Raw genomic sequence first — 14,619 nt, forward strand, 5'->3', positions numbered from 1 at the left:
GGGTCTAGGGGTCTGCATATGTGTTCCACGTCATTCCATATGTATTTTTGTATGGTATCTCTTTGCTTATCCAGTACAGGCATATCGACCTTGTCTTGGCATACTTTGTGTGTATGTGTCTGTTGTGTTTTTTGTGTGTGTTGGCGTGATATATAATTGATTTCCAGCCTTTTCTTCTAAGACCCAGGACATAACAATTTTAAGCAGGTTCACATTAAGCAAGGTAAATAATCTGTGTATGTGTTTTGGGATCTCTCAAGCAGGCTCTTTGATCTCAAATATTTGCTACACTCTCTTCCTGTAAGTCCCACATTTTCATATATAGACAAGAATCATAGGTAAGCAGATGAGATTGCAGAGTCTGAAGAAGTTAGATGTATTCTGCCATCGGGAGCAGAAGTCTTCTCTATTTGCTCATAACCAGCAATCTCTACTCAGTGATACAGGTGTGTGTGATCTTGCATTTTTGTCTATGAGTTATATGTATATGATTACATGTGTTTGAGATTACATGTATTTGTGTGTGTGTGTGTGTGTGTTTGCTGTTTTTTTTTTTATTTGTAGGTAGTGTTTATGTGCTGGTGTCTGTGAGTGAAAAGGGCTCAAGTGCCTCACTGACTGACCACCTCCTTCTACTTGGGTATAGTAGTGGGGCTGGGAACTTCATTCTGCAAGCAGAGAGTGTAGGTGTGTGACGGTGTGTGTTTATGCCTAACAGGGAAGAGGCACATGTATGTCATTGTTTGCTCTTGTATGATTTTTATGTGATGTGTTTGATCTAGTGTTTTTTTTTTTTTTTTTTTTTTGTCTAGCATGTGTCCAACTGTGTGAGCCTGTACTCAGAGTGTGGTTTATACCCCCAATTTGTGATTTTTTTTAATGTCTTGCTCATTGTATTATGTTTGTGTTAAGCCATGCAAGTGTTTGTGTGCAGTTTTGTTAGTTTATTTGTGTGATATGTATCAAAACTTATGTGTTATTTGTGAGTTTGTTTTTATGTTTCAGTTACACACAGCTACTGCCCTTTCTTCAGGATCACTGTAGGTTACAGATAGTAAGAAATCACAAGTCAGCAATTAAAGTGTGTGCATGTTTGCGTGATGTGTAGGGGTGTGTGTGTGTGTGTTTCACATTTGTATTTTAGGGGCTTCTGTTTGATTCCTATGGACTCAAATATTTCCTTAATTGTCTTTCGACAGTCATATCTCTGCATTGGGCAGGAGGCTCCTGTGAGTTTCCCCCACTCAGCATACATAACGGGTAAGAGGAACAATTACAGGAAGCCATACTTGGCCCTCTCCTCAGCCTGGTTCCTGAACATTTTTGTGATCTTGGGAAGTAACTTCAGGTGTCTGTAATTCAGATTCCTCGCTAGTATCAGTGTTATGGTTTAGATATGAAGTATCCCCCCTCCAAAGCTCCTATGTGAGGCAATGCAAGAATGTTCAGAGGTGAGCTCATTACTTATAAGAGCTGTAACCTCATCAATGGACTCATCTACTGATACGGATAAACTGGGTGGTATTTGTCGGCAGGTGGGGTGTGACTGGAGGGAGTGGGTCCCTGAGGAGTGACTTGGGGCTTTACACTTGTCTGTGGTGAGTGGAGCTCTCTCTGTCTGCTTCTTGCCTGTCACATCCTGAGCTACTTTCTTCATCCTTCTTCCACGATGTTCTGCCTCACCTGGGTCCAGAGCTATGGGGTCCAGCAACTATGGACCGAACTTCTGAAACCATGAGCCCAAATACACTGATCCTTCTCTAAGTTCTTGTTGGTTTTTTTGGTCACAGTGATGAAAAACCCGACTAAAACAGTGAGGGTTTGATGTACCATTGGAGCTAGAATGGACAGACTTTTGATCCATGAATCAGTAAGTACGAGAAACAAACAGAAGTACAGCTAGATTTAAGAATTTTCCTACTAACTAGGCATTACTGTAATGTGATGGTCACGTTCACAGGCATTCCCCACATTGTCCACCTCCCAACAGAGACAAGAAGAGCATGAGGACCGAGAACCAGAGTAGCATGGCCGAGTTCCTCCTCCTGGGGCTCCCTATTCGACCAGAGCAGCGGGGCATGGTCTTCACCCTGTTCCTGGGCATGTACCTGACCACGGTGCTGGGGAACCTGCTCATCATCCTGCTCATCAGGCTGGACTCTCGCCTGCACACCCCCATGTACTTCTTCCTCAGCCACTTGGCCCTCTCTGACATTTCCCTTTCCTCTATCACAGTTCCCCAAATGCTGGGGAATGTGCAGACCCAGCAACAATCTCTCCCCTATGAGGGATGCATTTCTCAGATGTACTTTTTTGTTCTTTTTGGCTGTCTGGACAATCTCCTTCTTGCAGTGATGGCCTATGACAGGTATGTGGCCATCTGTCACCCACTGCACTACGCTGCTGTCATGAGGGAGGAGCTGTGCGTCTCATTAGTGGCCGGGTCCTGGTTCTTCTCCTGCGTCCATGCCCTGTTGCACACCCTCCTCTTGGTCCAGCTGTCCTTCTGTGCTAACCAGACCATCCCCCACTTCTTCTGTGACCTTACCGCCCTCCTGAAGCTGAGCTGCTCAGACATCTCCCTCAATGAGCTGGTCATCTTCACTGAGGGAGGAATGCTTTTCATCCTGTCTTTGAGTAGCATCCTGGGCTCTTACATCCGAATAGGGATGACTGTCCTGAGGGTCCCCTCCACCAAGAGATTCTTGAAAACTTTTTCCACCTGTGGCTCCCATCTCTTTGTGGTGTCTTTATACTATGGGACACTTGCAGGTGTTTATTTTTTCTCTTCGTCACAGAACTCCAGTGACAAGGACATTATCTCTTCTATCATTTATACAGTAGTGACACCCATGTTGAACCCCTTCATCTACAGCCTGAGGAACAGAGACATAAAACAGGCCCTGGAAATATTTGTTAGTAGGGCTAACTTTTTTAAGTGACAGTCACTAAATCCACTCACTTCAGTCATGAGCACAGAGAGATATTTCTTAGAATTCTGCTATCATTGACAATTCCATATATTTTTAGGGGGAGGGCGGTGTACTGGGGTTACATTCGTAGTTCTTTTTATTTTTTATTTGAGACAGGGTCTCACTAAGTTACTCATCCAGTCCTTTCTCTTGCTATCCTCCTGCCTCAGTCTCCCAAGTAGCAGGGATTACATGCAGGTGCCGCAGTGCCCAGCTTTCAACTCCATGTAGATTTAAAATAGTTCATATTATTTTATTGTATACAATGCTTTTTTTTTTTCAGTGCTGGTGATCAAACCTAGGGCTTGACTGATGCTAGGAAAGCCCTCTACCGTGAAGTTCTAGCCCCAGCCTGCAGTGTTCTTAATATATCAGCCAGATCCAGTTTGGTACTTGGGTTGTTAGGTCCCCTCTACCCTTAATTACTCTTTGCTTATTCATCATCTCATAAGATGTATGCAAAATCTTACACAAAACATCTTGCACCATTTTGATTGTGAATTTGTCCGTTTTGACTTTTGGATTTGTCTCGTTTGGCTTCTATAGATTTAAAACTATGTTACCGAGGACACATAGTTTTAGCATTATGATCTACTTCTGGTGCACTGGCTGTTTCAAGCAGTGTTGTGCTCAAGCAGGTTTGGGTCTGGTTAAAGCTGATTGTGCATGTTTCTTCCCAGCTCCACACTCACATTATTTTGGTAGCTTAAAAGCGGCCATCATGGCAATAATTACCCCATGGAAGTTGGCAGATGCTGTAGACATTCATTATTCATTCAGCGGCACACCATAGCATTTGTAATTGAAGATGTTTCACTTCGTCTTTATAGATGACCCCTATGTAACATCTCATCTGCTTCTCATTTTAGTTTACCTGTACCAGCTCTTTCAAGGTTAATGATTGCCTGGTGTTTCTTTTCCATCTTTTTACTTTAAACTTTTCTACATCTTTTTCTTTGTGATATATTCATCGTAAACAGTGTAAAGCTGAGCTTTGTTCTTTTTATGTACATGGACAGTTACTTTTTGGGGAATTCAATTCATAGTATTTATATTTAATGTAACCATGGTACAGCTGGATTTGCTTTTCTAGAGTACGCTGTTCTATTTGGGACATTTGTTTCTTATTTTCTCTGTTTCCCTCTTAGGTTAATCACACATTATTATTATTTTACTAATTTGGAGCATTTCTAAAAATTGCTACTTGCTTTCTATTTAAAACGTTTCCATTGAGGAATACTATACATGACATAAAATTTACCATTTTCACCATTTGAAATGCATAATTTGGTGACATTTAGTATGTTCATAATGTTCAGTCATCACCAGTCTCTCGTTCTCACATTCCCAAAGAACTGCATGTCCATTAGGCAATCATCTCAGTCCTTAGGAAATTCTAAACTCCAATGGCTTCGTGGATTTGCTTATTCAGGATATTTCACATAAATTGAATTTTAAAATATGTGACCTTTGTGTCTGACTTCTTTTCACATAATGTTTGCAAGGTCCATCCATGCTGCAGCATGTGTCAGTACTTCATTCCTATTTTGGGGTGAATACTATTCCATTGTATGGATATACCACAGTTTATTTATCCATACATCCATTCATGGACATTTCATTATTTATACCCCTTGGCTATTGTTAATAAAGCTTCTATAAACATCAGGGTGCAAGTTTTCTTTTAAAAACTTTTTCAATTCTGTTGGATATATATCTAGGGGCAGAATTGCTTTTATTTAATTATTGACAAATAAGCTATTCAACAGCAAATGGAGCAATTTGTGTTCCAACCCACAATGTTTAAGTGCTCCAGTGTTTCTGTATCTTTGCCAATCTTGTGTTTTTAATTTTTTTAAAAAAAAATTTTTGGTTTATTTTTATTTCCATTTTAGGAGATATGAAGTGGTATTTCTCTGTAATTTTGACTTGCTTTTTCCTAATGACTAATGATGCTGAGTATCTTCTATGTCCTTGTTGAACGTTTTTATGTTTTCATTGGAATAATGCCTGTTCATTTTCTTTACCAATTAAAATAATTTTTCTTTGTCTTTTGTTGTTGGACTATAAGTGTTCTTTATATATTCTGGATACTATATTCTCATAAGACACATTATTTGCAAATATTTTCTCCCATCTGTGAATTGTTTCCACTTTCATGATACTGTCCTTTTATATTAAAATGTTTATGGGGGGCTGGGGCTGTAGCTCAGTGGCAGAGCGCTTGCCTAGCATGTGTGAGGCACAGAGTTTGATCCTCAGCACCACATAAATATAAATAAACAAAATAAAGGCATTCTGCCCGTCTACAATTACAAATTTTTTTAAAAAAAAGTTTAAAATTTTTATAAAGTCCAATTTTTAATTTTTGTGATTTATACTTTGTGTGTCATGTCATGTTCTAAACCATAAACAAATCCAAGGAAAGAAGATTCATTCCATGTTTTCTAAAAGTCTTATAGTTTCATTTCTTATATTTACATCTTTGGATCATTTTTGAGTTAAATTGGCATGTGGTGTGAAATAAGATTCAATTTTATTTTTTTTTCCTTTGTGGATATGCAGTTATACCAGCACCATGTGTTGAAGAGACTATTCTTTCTCCATTGAATGGTCTTGGCACCCTATTGAAAATCAGTTGTGCACATGTATGGGTTTATTTCTGGACTCTCAAGTCCAGCAGCTCAATCTACATATCTGTCCTTGTGCCAGTGGCACACCATTTTTATGACCACAGTTTTGTAGCATGTTTAGAAATCAGGAAGTATGAGGCCTTTAAATTTGTTCTTATTTTTCAAGATTGTTTTGCCACAGAGGAAGAGTCTGGGGATGGAAGTATATGGGGGGTAAGAGCTGTGAAAATCTCCTGCACATTTCAGGGGTCTGGAAGTTCATGTGTATGCTCAGGGATAAACACATGCTTAGAATGATCGGAGGAGACCCTGTGCTTTCAGCTCTGGCCAATCTCTAGTATGCTTGCAAGCAGCAAGAATAAGGTAGAGTCATAGCTACCTAGATAAGCATGGAAAGCGTACACCCCAAGACAGAGAATCTGCAAGGAACAGGAAAGCTGTTTTCTTCTTTTTGGATCCAGGAAGCTAGGACATTTTTATTAAATCACTAGTTGATGACTAAGCTCACAGAACGTTTAGTGACCAGACACACATGAGAATACAGTCTTTATAAGAATAGTTTGTAAAAGTCACTAGTCAGGATTAGAAGATGGCGGAACAGTGAAGGAACAGCTGATCTGAGAGGTGGGTGACAGAATAAATGCTCTAAGACCCAGTATTATAAAGTCTAAGATCTGGAGAGACTGGAAGGTCAGTTACTGCAGTAGAAAACAAGCGCAGAGTTGGCTAACCCTGAACCTGGACCAGGGAGAGGAAAGGTGGGAGGGATCAGAAAACCACATGAGCTCACTCCTGTAGCAACATTTGGAAAAAATAAGACCAAATTAAAACATGACAGGACCAGTGGTGTCCTCAAAGCAAGTCAAACAGTTTAAAACCAAAGTGTGACTGGAAAGCCGGGCTGAGGTCCACAACCATTTTGGGGTGACCAGTCACCCTTTGGATCCACACTGCATCTTCCCACCTCCAGATAGCAACAGACTAAACCAGACGGAGCACTCCTGCAGTGAGACCTCTTAAGCGTCCCTCTAGAAAGATCTTGTAGAGGAATCACTACTAGCCTAAAAAGGGGAGTGGGAGAAGCAGACCTGCCCCAGGAAGTGTGAGCCTAACCCAGCTCCACACAGCCTCCAGGGGAGCCAGGCAGAGATGGAGCAGATGCCTGCAATTCACTGTGGCAGGAAGCGAGAGCTCAGATCCAAGTGGGAGGGTAGCTTTGACCCCCATCAAGACCTCTGCTGCCAGTGAGGCTGGTGGAAGGCATAGCTGGGAATTTTTTTATTCCTAAGAAGCCTAGCAGGACTCTCCCCATGATTGCAGCTGCAGTTTTGTTGGGTATGTCCCAGAGGGAAGCTGCCTGGGACTCCAGCAGCACGTGGGGATGGTTCCCCAATTGTGGCAGTAGTTGGCAGAAGGCCAGGATAAGAAGTTGCCTGATTCCCAGGAAGCTTAAAGGGAAGGTCCCCCATTGTGACCATTGAGAGGCTGGTCAAGATGGAAAGTTGCTTGGGTCAGAGGCATCACAGGGAGCCACAGCATCCAGCCTGACCTGTGGCCACAGCTGGTGAGTGTTTGGGCACTGTTTGGACACTGGCTGGATGCTGCCTCAGTCACAGTTATTCCTCTGTCCCTGGGAGCTATGTGCCTGGGGTCAAGTTCAAAGCTGATAAGACTCTTGCACTGAGCCTCCTCAGCTGGGGCATTAACATAGCAGCTAGGCGTCCTGTGTCCTTGCACAGAAACATTACCGGGCAGCAGGTGCACCCCAGCCATGAAGTCATCAGAGATCCCCAAACTCAGCCACTGCTCTCCCATTCTTTGTCACTGCTCTTCACCACCCCATCTTAGGCTCAAGAGTGTAAAAGCAAAAATTCCTTTGAGGAGAGACCACTGGGGTACCGTGCTGTACGATGGAGCGCAGGATGTTGTTTCACCGTGCTCAGTCACCCGGGCATTCAGAGGGCTGCTTTAGCTGTGGTCCCTGGAGGCTTGGCTACTGATGGAGATGGTGGCAGACCTTGGTGACGATCACTTGGTGCTGGCTCTGTAGGTGCAGGTTTCTGGAGACAGGGGCTCATGGAGGTTTCCACTGAGATCTGAAAGGAAGGTCTGGAAGGCCAGGCAGCGTGCAGCAGGGCTGGATTTCCTGAGGGTTGTCCCTGATAGGGTGATGCATGGCAATGTGAGAAGGGAGCCAGATCAGCACTAGAGACCGCTGGGATTAAGAAATGCCAGTGATGTGGGACATCTGCTGAGAAAAGCTGAAGGAATTGAGCACAGAAAGCCAAGAGAGAGGCATGTGAGCTGCACCAGTAAAGTCATAGGGGCAGAGCTGCCCAGGCTCTTTGGAGAGAACCATGTCAGATGTTGAACATGGAGCTACAGGACTTATTTTCTCAGCTGTCTTTTGATCTTTCTTTGGTCCCATTCCTTCTTTCTATGCCCTTCAATAATCCTTTTGAAATGGAAATGTTTATGCCTTTCCTTTATATATTGGATTGCTTTTGGTTATTACAGGGGCTCACATTGAGAGTTTGCCTTGAGGCTCAGAGGAGACTTTGGAGTTAGAGTTTTGGGAAACGATAAAACTGTTAAGACTATTAGGACTCTTGGAAATAGACTAAATGAATTTTGCATTGTGAGATGTGCATGAACTTTTGGGAATCGGTGGTAGAGTTATGATTTAAATATGAGATTTACACGAAAGGCTCATGTGAGAGATAATGAAAGAAAGTTTAGAGGTGAAATTATTGGGTTATGAGAGTCTTATATATAATCAGTGCATTAGTACATTTGAATGAATTAACTGGATAATAACCTTAGGCAGGCTGGAGGCATGCCTTTGGGGTATATTTTGTCCCTGGTGAACTGAGCTTAGTCTCTCTCTGCTTCCTGGGTGCCTTGTCCTGAGCTGCCCTCATCCACCACATTCTTCTGACATGATGTTCTACCTTACCTTGGGCCCAGAGCAATGGGCATGGCTGTCTATGACTGAGGCCTCTGAAATCACGAGTGCCAAATTGACCTTTCCTCCTTCAACTTGTTCTTGTCAGGTCTTTTGGACACAGTGATCAAACAGCTGACTAAAAACTAAAAAAGAAAAACTTAAATAAACAACCTGGTAATAGAACTCAAAGAACAAGAAAAGCAAGAACGAACCAAATTCCAAATTGGAAGAAGGAAATATCTAATAAAGATCAGTGCTGAAATAAATAAAATAGAGAATAAAAAATACAAAATATTACCATAAATGAAGAGTTCATATTTTGAAAAGATAGACAAAATTGACAAAACCTCAGCTAGACTAATCAAGAGACAAATAGAGGACCCCAAATAAATAAAACCAGAGATGATAAAGGAAATACTACAACAGATACCACAGAAACACAAAGGATCACTAGGGACTATTATGGAACAATTGTGAAATTTAGAAGAAATGGAGAAAATTCTGGCTATGTACAACCTACCAAAAATTGAACCTGAGGACATAGAAAACCTCAACAGATTAAAAAAATGCATAATAAGGTCAGATTGGTAATAAGAAAATCTTTCAACAAAGAAAAGCCCAAGACTGAATGTCTATACTGCTGAGTTTTACACAATTTGAAGAAATAGCATCATTTTTTCTCAAGTGATTCCAATTATTAAAAGAGAGGGAACCCTTCCAAACTTTTTTTTTTTTTACGAGTCCAGCATTTTCATCATCAGAATGAAGACTAAAAATCATGATCATCTCAACAGATGCATAAAAATTTTATAAAATCACATCACTTTATGATAAAAACTCAAAAAATCATATGCAGAACAACACAATAAAAATTATTTATGACAAACCAACAGTATATACCATTTTGAATAAGGAAAAGTTGAAAATTTTTCTACTATTATGAGAAAGATAAGGATGTTTACTATTCCTCTCCAATACAATGTTGGAAGCCTTAGCCAAAGCAATAAGACAAGAGAAAGAAATAAAGAGCATTCAAATAGGAAAGGAAGAGGTCAAATTATCCTTGTTTGAAGATGACATGATTTTTGTAAAAAAAAACCTTACAGATTCCATAAATAAAACTGTTAGAACTGATAAATAATTCAGTAAGCTTATAGGACACCAAATCAACAAACACAAATCAGCTGTTTTTCTGTATACCACAAACAAAATTATTGAGAATGAAATCAAGAAAGCAATCCCATTCACAATAGCTACGAAAAACGTGGAACAGAATTCCTAGGAATCAATTTGACCATGGCAGTGAATAATATCTACAACAAAAATTACAAAACACTGATGAAAATATTTGAAGCGAACACCACAAAATGTTGACATTCAATGATGATGGACTAGAAGAATTAATATTACTAAAACATTTATTTATCAAAAGCAGTCCACAGATTCAATGTAATCCCAGTCAAAATACCAGTGGTAGTCTTCATATAAATAGAAAAACACTCCTAAATTTGTATGGAACTACAAAACACTCATAATGGTCAATGTAAAGCTGAGCTGAAAGAACAAAGCTGGAGGTATCCCGATACTTGATTTAAAAACTTATTACAAAGCTATAGTGATGACAACAGTAGGTTACTTGAATAAAAAAGTGAACACATAGACCAATGATGCAGATTTCAGGGCCCCAAAATAAACCAAATGGAAATATCTTTCCCAACGTCCAAACTAATGGACCCCAGTGGTTTGGCATTTTCTTACCCACCCAGATTAAATATGCACATACATATACATCTTTATTTCTCTGTTCTATTATAGTGTTGGTATCATTTTTCATCTTATTATTAACTTTCTTTAATTCATATATTATGTGGGGTAAAATTTCCACAATATTCCTTATGTAAAAATACCTCAACTCTTTTTGTAATTATTTTTCCTGCTATCATGAACAATATTGCTATGAACCTGCTTATTTACATCTTCAGTAGGACATATGCAGATCATATTTTGGTTATAAAACTGGTAGTGAAATTGGATGGTCTATGGCAATGCACATTTTAAACTTTAAATCATGTTACAAAAATTCTCTATTACATGTGACTAATATTTCCAGTTATACACCATTGTCGTCAGAGTATCCTCCAACTTAACTTTTTCAAACTCTTGATATAAATTGAATTTATTGAGGATTTAATTTAACTTTCTGATTATTATTATTATTATTTTGATCATACTGGTAATTGAACACAGGGGTGCATTACCACTGAGCTAAGTCCCTGGACTTTTTAAATTTTTATTTTGAGACAGTATCTGGCTGAGTTGCCCAGGCTGGCCTTGTACATTTAAATATCCTTCTATAGCCTCCAAAATTTCTGGGATTACGGTTGTGAGCCACTGCACCCAGCAAGGCTGATCATCTACTTAAGTGCTTATCATCCCATTTGATCTTTTGCCAGAAATCCTTTTCAATCTTATGTGCCTGCTTTTCAATTTTTTTTCCTGCACACATATGGTAGTGTAGTTTACTATTAAATAATAAGCTGTTAAAGGGGGCAAGATAGAAATGGGAATGAGAAAGATGGGATAAAGTTGGTGTGAAAGATGATACAGATGAAGGTCCTCTAGGTATCTAGAATCAGGGGAAGCAGTAATGTCAGTTGTTAGTTGAAAAAGCTCTTTTTCCTCACATTGTTTAATCAGATGAAAAATTATGCAGAGTCATTGCTTTTCTGTTGTATATCTTTATGAATGCAAGGAAGGGGAGGGGACAATGACGTTCTGGAGTGAGAAGGAAGGAAGTATTATCAACCCTTGACTTTTAGGAAACAGATAGGTCCAAAGGATCATTATCATTCAGGCAATAAATGGTCAACTATGACCCATAAGACCCAGTATCATTCCAGAGGTCTAAATCTCTTATAGGATTTCTTTATTCAAATAGAAGTTCCATGTAAGGGTTTATTTCTAACATAAGCCGAACTAACTTACTTTTTAATTTGTTCTTTGTTTTAATATTTAATTTTTAGTTATAATAATATCTTTATTTTATTTTTAGGTGGTGCTGAGGATTGAACCCAGAGCCTCATGCATGGTAGATGAGTGCTCTACCTCTGAGCCACAACCCTAGCCCCTTATTTGTCCTTTTAAAGCTAAACTAATTAATAACAAATACTCATACATCTTCACCTTGGATAATGAGCATAAGATGTTCAATGTTTGTGAAGCAATGAAGACATGTAGTTGCAGATGCATGCGATGGATTTGGAATCATTTTTGTGGGGGGTTGAGTGAAATCATACATTGAGTGGCTATTTTATGGTTTTGCAAGTAACTTGCATCAGCAGAATGTTGACAACTCAGCTTTTGGGTAAGAGACCAAGATTTGTAGGAACTGTATTGCATTCCCTGGGTCCAGGAATGATGATGAGTTATAAGCTCCTGACTCTTGTTCAGAGAGTAATGGGATTAGAGTGTTTCTAGTGTTCTTGATTTAGCATGGGGTCAGAAGCAAAAAACTTTGTTATCAAATTCAAGTTCAAGCTTGGTTTGTTATGGATTCTGAACCACATTTTCCCAATTAAACAGAAGGTAAGAAGCGTTGTGAGTCACATTATCATTATTCCTCCAAGAGTGAGCTCTCTTATGCTGATTCAACAAGTAATTCTTCTCCCAAGGGGGCCAAAGGCAAAAAAGCAATTATATCCTCTTTGTGTTTAGTTGACCTGGGGATAATGTGATTGACCCCCAGGGCATCTCCATGGTTTTGTTTGACAACTTAGAATTCACTCTGATTTCTCTGGATCTGTGAAAAAAATGTTTTCAGATATGCATCTTGAATATTTTTAAACTTGTAAGTCTCTTTCCTGTCACAGTGGAACTCTGAGATTTGTAGAGTTTAACCACCTGTTTCATTGCATTTTGTGCCTGCTAGAGAAAAATGGAAGAACCTTCTCCTGGCTCATAGCTGAAGGAACTCTGCTTACCATCTAAGGAACTTTGTCAGAGCTGAAGTAGAATTTATATTAAAATTTTGATTATGGGTGTTTGTGTGTGTATGTTTGTTTCTCTCATGTGCTATTGATCCCTAGATCCTACCACACTCACCCCATACTGTGACAAATAGCTCCATGTACAGAAACTCATATTGAACTGAATATCTCTCTGAATTTTGAGAGGATAGGGTAAAACCTTATTTCCATGTTGAATTATTTTCTCAAATGGATTCTGTGTCGAATTTTGAGAAGATATGAGACAAAAATGCTTCCTTTTGTTTAAACTCCATTATGTATTTTTGGGATTTATTCCAAATTTTATACCAAATATCTGTAATTTTATTCATCTCCTCTGCCACAATCCAAGTGTGACAAGTACTATTTGTATCTATTCTGCTGTCAACCTCCTATTTGTATCCTGCCGACTCTCTTGCCTTGCTGAAATCTGCTCCTGTAGTTAGACAGGAAGTTACTTAAAACTTTCAGTCATATGTTGGCTCAGTCTTCTCCTGGTTATACCTTTATTTTGAGAATAGAATTGAAACTTTCGAGTCTATTGTGTCAGAAAAGGTCTTACATACTCAGGCTCCTCAATAATTCTCCAACTCCATGTCCTTCCCAGGATGATCATGCTATTTGATTTCTCTGTCCCTCATGTACCCTGGTCCTGTCCTCTCCTAACATCTAACTAGACTTCACACATTTCAATCTTCATTTCACAGATTTTTATATCCAGGACTCCTTTTGAAGAACACATAAGAAACTGCTTCCTCAGAATCCTAGTCTCATGTAATATGACATTCTACCAAAATTGTGAATATACAAGCCTTAATTCCCTAATCTCAGATTTGTATTATAACTTCTGGGTTTCTCAAGTTGGCACCTGGTCTCATCTGATGATCATTCATGTTTCATGGTTTCTCCAAAATATACTGTGTTGGTTCCTAGGTAGATAAATAACTAGCTTTGTCCAGACCTTCCCTAGCATATTAGTGTGGCAAAAAGCTTGAGATGTTCCAGTTAAAAAACACCTACTGACTAGTACAAAACCATGATTTTTATTTTGTAATAGTCTCAAGGACTTCTCCTTCTTTATCATTTCTGTGTCTTTTTTTCATCTCCAGCAAAAGAGAAATTGAAGAACATGAGGAGGGATAATCAGAGCAGCGTGTCCGAGTTCCTCCTCCTGGGGCTCCCCATCCAGCCAGAGCAGCAAGGCACGTACTACGCCCTGTTCCTGGGCATGTACCTGACCACGGTGCTGGGGAACCTGCTCATCATCCTGCTCATCAGGCTGGACTCTCGCCTGCACACCCCCATGTACTTCTTCCTCAGCCACTTGGCCCTCACTGACATCTCTTTCTCCTCAGTCACGGCTCCAAAGATGCTCATGAACATGCTGATGCAGACTCAATCCATCTCCTATGCTGGGTGCATTCCCCGGGCATATTTTTTCTTAATTTTTGTGGATCTTGACAGCTTCCTTCTTGACCTCAATGGCCTATGACTGGTATGTGGCCTGTCATCTTCACTACACCAGAATGATGAGACAGAACCTCTATTTCCTGTTAGTGGTTGTGTCCTGGGTCTTGTCCTTTGCCATTGCCCTTGTGCACACCCTCCTCCTAGCCCGTCTCTCTTTTCTTGGAGGCAACACTGTTCACCACTTCTTCTGTGACCTCTCCACCTTACTCAAGCTGTCCAGCTCTGACACCACCATCAATCAGCTGGTCATCCTCACTGTAGGATTAGCGATTGTTACCCTGCCATTCTTATGCATTCTGGTCTCTTATGGCCACATTGAGGCCAGTGTCCTGAGAAGACCCTCCATCAAGGGCATCTGCAAAGCCTTGTCCACATGTGGCTCCCACCTCTCTGTGGTTTCTCTGTACTATGGAGCCATTATTGCACTCTACTTTGTCCCCTCATCCAATAACTCTAATGACGACGATGTCATTGTGTCTCTGTTGTACACTATGGACACCCTCATGCTGAATCCCTTTATCTACAGTTTGAGGAATTGGGATATGAAAGGAGCTCTGAGAAATGTCCTGAGGAGAGGAACATTTTCAGCATGA

At 40.0% G+C, this 14,619-nt stretch overlaps 1 protein-coding gene and 1 pseudogene across 1 annotated transcript; both read left to right on the top strand.

Moving 5' to 3' along the window:
* The first annotated feature begins 2,003 nt into the window (after positions 1-2,003).
* Positions 2,004-2,942, top strand: LOC124097352 (olfactory receptor 1J4-like). Its single transcript, XM_046451789.1, has one exon. The coding sequence runs from the start codon at positions 2,004-2,006 to the stop codon at positions 2,940-2,942; it is 939 nt and encodes a 312-aa protein (XP_046307745.1).
* A 10,743-nt stretch (positions 2,943-13,685) lies between these two features.
* On the top strand, positions 13,686-14,619 carry LOC124097316 (olfactory receptor 1J21-like; annotated as a pseudogene).

The sequence above is a fragment of the Marmota monax genome, unplaced genomic scaffold (assembly GCF_021218885.2).
Source record: "Marmota monax isolate L192 unplaced genomic scaffold, Marmota_monax_Labrador192_F-V1.1 WCK01_AAM20220418_F8-fsc00020, whole genome shotgun sequence".
NCBI lineage: Eukaryota > Metazoa > Chordata > Mammalia > Rodentia > Sciuridae > Marmota > Marmota monax.